The sequence below is a fragment of the Erpetoichthys calabaricus genome, chromosome 11 (assembly GCF_900747795.2).
Source record: "Erpetoichthys calabaricus chromosome 11, fErpCal1.3, whole genome shotgun sequence".
Classification (NCBI taxonomy): domain Eukaryota; kingdom Metazoa; phylum Chordata; class Cladistia; order Polypteriformes; family Polypteridae; genus Erpetoichthys; species Erpetoichthys calabaricus.
The window spans coordinates 147,370,152-147,381,657 of NC_041404.2; the positions used below are offsets into that span (position 1 = coordinate 147,370,152).

Consider the following 11,506-nt stretch of genomic DNA (forward strand, 5'->3'; position numbering starts at 1 on the left):
GGGCACAAGGCAGGAACCAATCCCGGGCAGGGTGCCAACCCACCGCAGGACACCCACACACCAAGCACACACTAGGGCCAATTTAGAATCGCCAATCCACCTAACCAGCATGTCTTTGGACTGTGGGAGGAAACCGGAGCGCCCGCTGATAGAAACACCTTTCCTTTAATTTCTTATGTGAGTATTATGTTCAGTTCCCTTGGAGTATTATAATATTTTTACTGAGAAGCATCAGTTAAGTCTGAACCAGCACTTTGCCATGCTTGATATCCAAAAATAATTTCCTTCATACTGCCCTGTGGCCTTCTATTTTCAAAATGGATATAAAGTTGGTACCAGATAACAGAGTAGTTTTGTTTTTCCATTAGTTGGTTTTAATGACTTCTTAAGCAGTTTTACCTCTATAATCACTATGTTGCACTCGGTATGAATGCATTTTGCCTCTGCTTTTGTTTAATTCTGAGCCTATGTAAAACTAGGTACTATTCCCACTAGCAGTTTTCTTACTATATACTGCAAACATTCAATATGTACAGTGTTCCTGTCTGATTACATGATTTGCCTTTTTGAAAATATATAGTATTGATGTTTAGACACTGCTCTATTTTCTCTACCTTTTTGTTTATTGTTGTAAGTATATATTTTGCAGACTCATTCTCAAACACAGAATGCTGCTGCAGTAACCAGTCAGAATACTGCACTGCCTTGTCCACCTGCTGTACAGCTATCAGTCCGCGTAGCACCACCTGCAGAAGTGCAGCCTACTCAGCTTCCCTCCTCTCAAATCCTGGCACACCAATCGGCTAAACCCTCAACAACAGTTTCCCCTGTAGGACCAGCATCTATTTCAACTCCTAATGGCCTTCCTAGTGCAGCTGCAGCACAAAGCACACCACCAGATCTTGGATCGCTTTGTGCCCCGACTCAACCACTTAGCCCAGTTCAAGAGTTGCAACCTAAGCATCCTACTACTACTGCTGTAAGTGGTACCTGCTGTTACCTATTTGTAGAAAAAATAAATGAATAAAATTGAACCCTTGCAAACACACAAAGTGTTAATTTTGTTTTTGTATGATATTTTGATTTGCTGTTAAAGAGTTCTCCGCTAAAAATTACTGACCCTTATTGTTTATGGTGATCCTTTAGCTGCAAAAACATTTAATTCAATGTTTTTATGTAGACCGGAAATGGCAAGTTCCTGATGCAGAAGGCTTTAGTGACCCAAACTGAACATTAGCAAGCGAAATCAAAATGTCCAGGGAAAAATCTCAAGTTTTGGATAATTCAGTTTTCAGCTATTCATCCATGCACCTACAACGGCCCATGTTATGCTTTTGAATTGAAGATACTGCATTCATCTCCTTCTCCATTAAAACCTAGAATAAATTTTTTTCTTGGCTGTTAGTAAACAAAACATAATTTTTGTGTAATATTCCTTTAAGTACCCTAATGTCTAACTTATATGTTTCTGTATTTTTTCTCTGGTTACTAATATATATTTAAATTTGAAATTATATTCTCCATTTATATGGTACATCTTTTTTGTTAGATTGTGATTTTAGTTTGTAGTTTTTTGTTTTTTTTTTCCCTTTTTCGCTTTACTAAGAATTGTAAAGTCCTGGGTTTAGGTGTGTGTGTTTGTGCATGTGCCCTGTGATGAACTGGTACCCTAGCCAATGTTTTGCTACCAGGTAAGCACAGGTTCCCTGTAACCCTGGACTGGATAAGTGGTTGTGAAAATAGTTGGATGGTTATATAGAATGAATCTTGACCATTACTTACCAGTTTCTTTTAACCCAAAGGTTGCTGAGGCAGCAGGTTGTGTTGATCTGCATTCAGCTTCTCCAGGCACTGTTACCAATGGAGATCTAAACTCTCAGCAGTGTGGAGCTGACTTTGTAGTCAATATGAAGTCAAAATCCAAAGAAGAAGAGAAGGAATTTAAATATGGTGAACATCAAGCCAAACTGAAACAGGAGGTAAATTGCATTTTCTTAATCTATATATATAAAAATGGAATGGGTGGGTCGTCGGGTGGGCCTTTTTTTCATTCCGTTGAAAGACACGCCCTACTCACTGGACAGTTAAAAACACCAATCAAACTAACGATGACATCAAGTATTACCCAATCAAAAGTAGGAAAGGAGGCATCTTCATAAAATGCGTGTGGGATGATTTGCATGAGACGCTGCTTTAAAAAAAAAATGATAAAAAAAATACGGGATAAATCCCGTCCAGTATTGATTCAAAACGGGACGCGCAATTTCATTCTCAAACGCGGCACGATTCCGTATTTTAAAGGACGGGTGGCAACCCTACAGTGCCAGGTAACCACCCATACAATCACATTGTGATTCAGACTAGGAATGCAATGAATGTAATTACCCCGATCTACATACAAGGCGAAAGTGTTGCAACATTCAAAGATGATGGTTTGGAATAAGTACACCATACAACATAAAAGAGCTTATGAAGCCTTGAACCGAAAAAAGCAAGATCTCAGAGATCGTAAAAAAAAAAATAGGAGCTAATGTCGTTTTACTCGCTGTAGATTTTAGTCAAACATTACCAGTTATTTCACGAGGGAGACCAGCACATCAACTCAACGCGTGTTTAAAATCCATGCTTCTCCCACGCTCGGTTATATGTCGCGTGTTCTCGGGTAGGTGCACCAAAAAATGTATACATTTAAGCATGTAATGGGCAAACAAAAAATGAGGTATACCCGAAGGCACAGCAGTAGTACTTAATGTAACTTTACTTCTTAAATGTTAATGTTTTACTGTTTAATAATTTATACGCTTCTTATATGTTGTTCAAATTCTTTTATCAAAATACCACTGACAGCGCAATGCACGATAACATCGAGTGAATACACCATACACATCCGCCCACGGCTGCCCCTGCTGTGCGCAGATAGGACTTGATTGTACAATAAAATAAAATAAAGATAAAAAGACTAAAACAATCATCACCCATAAAGCGGATAGTAGACGTGACGTACTATATGTGTACCACATTTCAAGTGTATAGGTGCAACGGTTTGCGAGCTACAGGTCATTTAAAATCCTGGACAGACACACAAATTGCCACGGTAGCAAATTACAGAAGAAGATTTTACTGTTTAATAATTTATATTTATATGAAATGTGCTTCTTATATATTACTTCATATTCTCATATGATAATGATGTTAATGTTTATATTGATTTCTGTGTTATTAAAACTGCATGTATGTGTGTATATGTATATCTATATATATATATATATATATATATATATATATATATACTAGCAAAATACCCGCGCTTCGCAGCGGAGAAGTAGTGTGTTAAAGAGGTTATGAAAAAAAAAGGAAACATTTTAAAAATAACGTAACATGATTGTCAATGAAAGCCCGTTTCACTCAGTAAGTCTTATGTGTGTGTTTATGTATGTGTGTGTATATATATGTACATGTGTATATGTAGATATGTATATATATGTATATGTATATAAATGTTTATGTGTGTGTGTATATTATATATCTATATATATATATATATATATATATATATAAAAGACAGCAACAGTTATAACAATGACAACACAATTACATTGACAATCATGTTACGTTATTTTTAAAATGTTTCCTTTTTTTTCATAACCTCTTTAACACACTACTTCTCCGCTGCGAAGCGCGGGTATTTTGCTATATATATATATATATATATATATATATATATATATATATATATATATATATACGAGCTGTATATACCCGGCGTTGCCTGGGGCAGAAGTAACCTAATCGGTCAAACACTTACATATATACCAAAGTAAACCTAATCGGTCAAACAGTTACATATATAAAAAAACCGAACCTAATCGGACAAACAGCTTCATATATACAGAAGCGAACCTAATCGGACAAACAGCTAATCTATATACATAAGCAAACCTAATTGGTCAAACAGTTACATAAATACAAAAGCAAACCTAATCGATGAAACAGCTTCATATATACAGAAGCGAACCTAATTGGTCAAACAGTTATGCATGTGCAGAATAATTTTACAAAGATTATGCGTGTTAACAATCATTAAAAAGAAAAGATTGAGGAACTCTTCTTCTATATGTGATGAAGCTGGATGAAGCTGACTTGACGAAGACGTAGGTGGCATAGATTGGTTTTTCTAAAACAGAAGAAAAAAATGAGTATCTATTATTATTTTAAATTAGAATGAAAATGAGAACCTTGATTAGAGATAGATTATCCGTATTAAAATATGTGCATGAATAAACTTTTGCTAACTCTCTAGCAAAAGTTTATTCATACAAATTGGCATGGGATGGCTTTGTGAAAAAGTAAAAATTAGATAAAAATAAATTGAGAATGCGTACTTCCATTTGACTGAGATTATGTGTAATGATGAAAAAAAAGTTTAGTATGTTTTTTTTTCCATACGGGAAGGATGTAAAACCTTACATAGGCACCCTTCAGCCCGTACTGAAGGGTACTGTCAGATTCTTACTGACTAAAAAACACCCTTTTTATTCCACAGCTACCCCAAAAACCACTATTAGGCATTACTTTGGGGTGGCAGTAGTTTAGTTATGAAACAGCTGGGTCCTGAAAAAAATCTGTCTGATTAGTGGCTTCATCACATATAGAAGAACAGTTCCTCAATCTTTTCTTTTTAATGATTGTTAACACGCATAATGTTTGTAAAATCATTCTGCACATGCATAACTGTTTGACCAATTAGGTTCGCTTCTGTATATATGAAGCTGTTTGATCGATTAGGTTTGCTTTTGTATTTATGTAACTGTTTGACCAATTAGGTTTGCTTATGTATATAGATTAGCTGTTTGTCCGATTAGGTTCGGTTTTTTTATATATGTAACTGTTTGACCGATTAGGTTTACTTTGGTATATATGTAAGTGTTTGACCGATTAGGTTACTTCTGCCCCGGGCAACGCCGGGTATATACAGCTCGTCAATACTTAAAGAAGAATAATGAGGAAAAAAATGCACACGGACAATTAATCAGAAATTCGCAACATATCCAACAAGAACTGAATTATTATTTCATGCAAATATTTGCAAAAGATAATTAACTCTTTTAGGGCTAATTGTTTTCTTCCTTTTGTCCCTGGGCTGAATATTTTTCCAAAAATCATTTTTCTAAAAAGCATATAAAGCAATGGTTTCACACATACATCAACATAAAATACTTATTTATGACCAATGTCACTCTGTTTTATGTTCCAGGAGCCCCTACAGTAGGCATATTCACATATTAATTACATACGTGTTTGTCCCATTACTTATAAGCTGAAAGGCACTTTCTGGTAAAAGATGGCTTGAAGTAGTCGAGGGGCTGCTAATCCGTTGTGTCCACCAGCAGGCCATGTTGTTTGGTGAAGCCCAGTTGCCAGCTTGTCTCCCACAGATCGATGTCTGTGTAGTATTCCCAGGGTGAACGTTTTCGTTGGCGCGTCAGCTGCATGAGCGTGTCCAGCACTACGATCAGCTGGCAACCGGTCAGCTGATACAGGCAACTGACTTTCATTTTCCATCTCCAGATCACTTGTATCAAAATTGGAGTTGGATAAGTCAGAGTCCGATTCAGCAATAATACACAAAAAATAAAGAAATAAATAATATGCACAGACTATTTTGCTTTGTGCATTTGCTTTGCTGTCTCACCCGATGTCGATGCCATTCTAGACATTGCTTACTCTATGCTACTCACACACACGCAGGGTTTCAACATCAAGTCAATGAGTCTAATGGTCCTCCGAGCAAAGAAGGTCTACCTATAATGTAATGGTGAGTTTTATGAGCATTTACAGCATTCTTTTGCCCTCTGCCCCTGATATCCATCCTCAACTTCTTGTGTCAACAAAAGTCGATGTCCGCCCTAAAAGAGTTAAAAGAAATGCCGAAGGTAGAAATAAACATTCTGTTTTTAAAGATTTCAAAATAGTCTGATGTGCCTCAGGCTCTAGGTGTGTTGAAGACTGACAAAGCCCCTGGGCCTGATGGGATTTTACAAGCAGTGTGGTAAGGTATAACTTGTAAAGGTGCTTTTTAATGGGCCAATGACATGGAACACAAAATGGAGAATATTCTCCATATAGATATTCTTTCATGGTTTGAGCTCATTGGTGGACTTTTATGGGTACCTAAGCTGTTTTTGCTGAATATTACGTAGTTTTGTATTCTTTTAAATTTGCAAACTTAGGAATTTTGTAGAGATTACCAAAATTTGGGCAGAAGCAAATATAGTTAGGACATACTAAAAGCAATTCATAAAGACCTGGGCAGTGTTTACATGAGAAAACCGTTGGAGAGTTTATTTTGATCTAGACAAGTTCAGATCATTAACATGTCATCAAAAACATGTTAATTATAAAATTTTAAATATTTGATAGCAACCAACAGAGTGGAAACTGTAAAAAGGGTTCAGGGGTTTACAGTGGTATAACATTCTCATCCAGCAGTGTTACGTTATATTATAAGAAGTGTTTAAAAAAAAAAAAAATCATGTGACTTAAATAATGCTCAATCTGTATAATAGACTTGTGAAAAGAAGTCTGTGGATGCATCTACAGTTTTTATGCCCAACTTTAGCAAAATTAATTGTGTAAATTAAAGCAGCACTTAAAGCCATGCTGTAAACCCCAACCATATACACCCTCGACTCAAGGTCAGGTATTACTCTGATAGGTTAAAAGAATTGAAGTAGTCTATACCAGATAGTGTTGCATAATGTTCTAATCCAGGACTTCAAAATTCTTAAAAATGTTGGTAAACTTGGTTCGGCAGAATTGTTTCATTTAAAATGTGAATTACTTCATCATTGACTCTAGTAAGTATTTAGGAGGAGTACATTCAAGGTAAAATCCAGGAATCACAACACAAAAGCATTTTGGGATCTGAAGCAAGTTACCAATATCATGTGAGAAAAGCAGAAAATAGCAACAAATTTTAAAAAGTACCTACATGGGATTTAGGAACTGAATGGTCCAGTCTCATTTGTCAATAATAATTCTTGTGTAAATGGAGCCTTTTATAATAAGTTTTTCCCTGATGGCCATTTAAGCACACTGACTCTTAAAAAGATGTTGTGTTTTCTACTGTCTTAATATATCCTGGTACAGTGGAACCTCTATATACGAGTTTAATTCGTTCCAGCACTGAGCTTGTATAGCGAATTTCTCGTATCTAGAACAAACTTCCCCATTGAAAATAATGGAAATCCAGTTAATCCGTTCCGCACCCCAAATATATTAACATAAAAATCAATTTTCCTAACAAATAACACTGATAAATTATATATACTGTAGTCTACCTTTAATAAATAACACTGGTAAATAATATAACTGATTATTAAAAGAATCAAAAACAGGTGTCCAAAGTGCAGTAGAGCATTCAATAAATCTTTAAATAAATAATCCTTAAAACAGTTGTGAAGTGGAGGTTTAAAATACACAAGAATAATAATCCTTTAACACGAGGTTAAAACGTCAAAAGGATGCAGTCTTTAAAAAACAGATGACAATCCCCGGTGCTTCTTCTCTGTTAGCGTCTCACCTGCGGGCTCTGCAACAGGCGAGACACTCTTAATGCAGCTGACCTTCTCTACACCGTCCTGCTTCAGCTGTTTGGCTCGCCTGTTCAGCTCACTGTTCAGCTACACGTGAGCCTGCACTCGCTCGCTCGCTCTCCCGCACCGCCTGCCTGCCTGCCTGTCTGCCTTCGCGCGCGCGCGCTCTCTCTCTCTCTCTCTCTCTCTTTTCTTTTACTTCTTCTCCCCCTTAACCGGCTCGCGCTTCTCTATATAGCTGCAGCCCATCAGCCACAGGAACAATCATGGATGTGGGCAGTTTCCCACCTGTGCACTTAAGTGAGAAACGCAGACACCGCAGATCGCGGCTCGCAACTGCTACCACGCCCCCTCGCTAAGCCGCGAGCTATACTCACAGCCTGGCTCGTGGCTCGTTACGCGAGCCAATGCTCGCATTTAGATCTGAATTTTTCGCTCATACTTTCCTCGTATTTTGAATTTCTCGTATACAGAGGTGATCGTATCTCGAGGTTCCACTGTATTATATTCTTGAGGTTAACAACCTTCTGTGCAAAAATCTCTCTTTTTCCAGTTTTATTTGTTTGTTTTTTGAGTCCCTGTTTCTTAAGTGATAAACCATTTAAACTAAACAATGGCCATTTTATTTTCAGTCTGTCTTGCAGAAATATAAAACCTTCTGCTAAGGTATCTCTTTGTCCTTAGCCTGTACAGATATACTTTTGCCAGCATTTATTATTAATTTTTTTTTAGCAGAACTGGCTTTTGTCAGTGCTCTACTAATTGTAATACTGTGTTGAATTACTGAAAGTAGCCAAAGTTAGGGTAATGTCAGTTGTTTTCAGCATTATCCCTAATCTCCAATCTACATATGTCTGTTAAAACTGCTGCTCCATTTTAAAGGTTATGACAGCAACACAACAATTCAGAATCTTATAATTACATGATGATAAACCAGTTACTCCTGAATGTTATTTTTCCTAGCCTGAAGATGATATATTCCAAATGGTATCTCAAGATAAAGAGGATTCTGATGGTGTGGAGGGAAAACCGGAGCCAATGGAAGTGGAAGAAAAAAAATGTGATGTAAAGGCAGAGGTCAAGGAGGAGAAGGAGATGGAATCCAACGGTCAGGTTCACCCTACAGTTGTGTCACAAGGCCACAGAAAATGTATGATTCTGGAAAGCTGCAATAGCCATTCACTTGAAAAAAATACAGCTTGTTATTTTGTTGTTTTTTTTAAATTCCTTCTCTCTCTCCAGTTTTTAAACCAGAAGAGTTGAGGCAAGCACTGATGCCTACATTAGAAGCTTTATATCGACAAGATCCAGAATCTCTTCCATTTCGGCAACCTGTAGATCCCCAGTTCTTAGGAATCCCTGTAAGTAACTTGAACAGCATGTATTTAGTGAATACTTTCTTCACAGTATTATATTTTTATATATTAGCTTATATCTAAATTTGTAAATGTTATAGAACATGACATTTTTGTTTAAATAAAGGCAGCCTAGTTTTGGTCCTTGCTATTGTTTACAATTACTTGATATATGTACAGCTTTAGAAAAATAAACAGAAAGGGGGATAATAATAAACAAGTATGTGGTTGAAGCATCTTTTATTCAGTTAGTTATGGAATATATTTTTATTTTGTATGACAATACAGGATATAAGATCAATACATTTAAATAGGAAAAGTCAGTCTTCTTGCAGTCTACTTTGGAAAGCTATAGGTGTCCACTTTTCAGAGCTAAGTGTTCATGAGAAGCGTATATATTGACTCTGCATGCATTATATCGTCTTTTAATCATTATGTTAACTATTAGTTATACTTTTGAAAAAATGAAACATAAAACTTTATTTTCATGAGTTCTACTTTCCTGTGAAAAACTTAGTCCATTATGTTGTACTTATGAGATTTTCTTCTCTGGTCTGATGCTTTTTAAAGGAAAGTTGGGTATTTTACAAGTTGGTTATTATTTCACATAGGGCTGCACGATAACAGAAAAAATGATTATCACGATTATTTTGCTCAAAATTTTTATCACAATTAATAATGACGATTATTCCTTTGGTAAATGAAGTCTGTGACCAAAGCAGTGTAGCCTCGGTCAGTTATTCACAGATGCTGCCCTAATCATATTAGCTGCGTTGTCCGTTGTGATGCACACAAGTCTTTCTTCCACCAAGCCCCAAGCGGACATCGCTTCTTTGAGGCCCACTGCAATAAACTCCGCTGTATGGTCTTGTGGGAAAAACGAAGTTTGCAAAAACTTGCTTTTCATCTGAAACTCGCTGTCAATAAAATGAACTGTCAAGCTCAAATACGGTTACGCAGTTCTGCTTGACCATAAGTCGGTCGTGGCAGCAAAATATTCAAGGCCGAGCCAGAGAATTTCTCTTTCTATTTCTTTTCGGCATTTCGCATACAGCGAGGGCAGCGCAACATTGGAAAAATGGTTGCGTGAGGGAATGCTATATCTTTTATCAAGTGTTGCGATCATTTTGTTAAACCCCTCACTGCTCACGGTGGTTATTGGACACATATCCTTGGCTATATGGTATGTGATCGCCTCTGTTATTTCCCGGAGTCTTTGCGAGCTAGGCACAGGGCCGCTGCTGGCCAAATGGGTGCCCTAAGCAGAAATTTACTTTTGTGCCCCCTCCCCCAAATATTACGGAAGTAAAAATAAAATAATAAAAAAAACACCTACTATAGGGGCCAAAATAGAACTTTATTCAAATAAAATTAAATACATAAATAAATTGTATCATTTATAAATTACAATTGTAGCTCTACAGCAAAAAATACAAACTAAAATCACACTTTAAATAAAACATTTATAATAAATAAAATAAACAATAATAAACTGAAATAAAATCAACACTGTCATCTGCTGGAGCTTTCCAAAGTTCAAAATTTACAAAGGCATACTTCTGCTTTTTCTTGAGGCAAAGTCGTAAATGAGCTCTTCATATGATAAAGCCTTTGCTAATTCAGAGTTGATGCTGACAATTGCCAGACCACTCATGCGCTCTTGTGCCATAGATGAGCGCAAGTACGTTTTGATGAGCTTCATTTTAGAAAAACTTCGCTCAGCAGAGGCAACAGTTACAGGGAGCGTCACTGCTATGCGCAGAGCAATACAGAGATTTGGGTACAGAGGTGAGGACGCGCGCGTCATCACGTGTGCTTAGCCTACTCTGCGTTCACCGTAAAATGCAATATATACGTTTATATTTTTGTTTATTTGTATATGAATATTATTAATATTAATTTATTATTATAATAAATAAAAACGATTTTTTTGAGCAGCTGGGATGGTGCCCCCCTGGGAGTTGGTGCCCTACGCAGACTGCGTACTCTGCGTATAGGGAGCGGCGGTACTGGCTAGACAGATATGGTATTGCGTTGAACAATGTCCCTGATATTGTTGTCTGTGTTGTGGATGGCTGGTAATTTTTTGTTGTTGCTGTTTGTGCCTTCAGTCGTTGAAATTCTTGATAGTGTACTTTGTGGTGGCTTTTAAGGTGGTTTATGAGGTTTGTTGTGTTACCTTGGGACGTTTGGACGGAACAGGAGCAAAGTTTGCACAAGACTCGTACCTGATCAACATCACATTCCTCGAAATCGAAATTGTTCCAGACAACTGAGTATGACCCCTTTTTAGGAACTAACAATCGCACTTCTGCACGTTGCTCCGCCATCATATGTTTATTCTGACTGACTGTTATTGCTGCTATTGACTTCTACTGCTTCAGAAAGCACTTGCAATCAAGACGCAGTAACGTCATAGTGACGCAGTCCAATCCGTAAACTCAGCCCATAAAAAACAGTTTGGTCTTTATACTGTAAAATCGCGACGATATTTATTAACTGATCGTGGGTCATAAATATCGTTATCATGAGAAAAAAAAGATTAATCGTGCAGCC

The 11,506-nt window shown here is 36.9% G+C and overlaps 1 protein-coding gene across 6 annotated transcripts in view; it reads left to right on the forward strand.

The window, feature by feature from the left end:
• crebbpa (CREB binding protein a) overlaps positions 1 to 11,506 on the forward strand; it is a 107,690-nt gene that overhangs the window by 31,333 nt on the left and 64,851 nt on the right. For all 6 annotated transcript variants that reach the window (XM_051933392.1, XM_028814284.2, XM_051933389.1 and 3 more), the window contains 4 exons: positions 650 to 979; positions 1,803 to 1,979; positions 8,559 to 8,745; positions 8,838 to 8,956. In XM_051933392.1, coding sequence (XP_051789352.1) covers positions 650 to 979; positions 1,803 to 1,979; positions 8,559 to 8,745; positions 8,838 to 8,956 — 813 coding nt within the window. The remainder of the gene's footprint in view (positions 1 to 649; positions 980 to 1,802; positions 1,980 to 8,558; positions 8,746 to 8,837; positions 8,957 to 11,506) is intronic.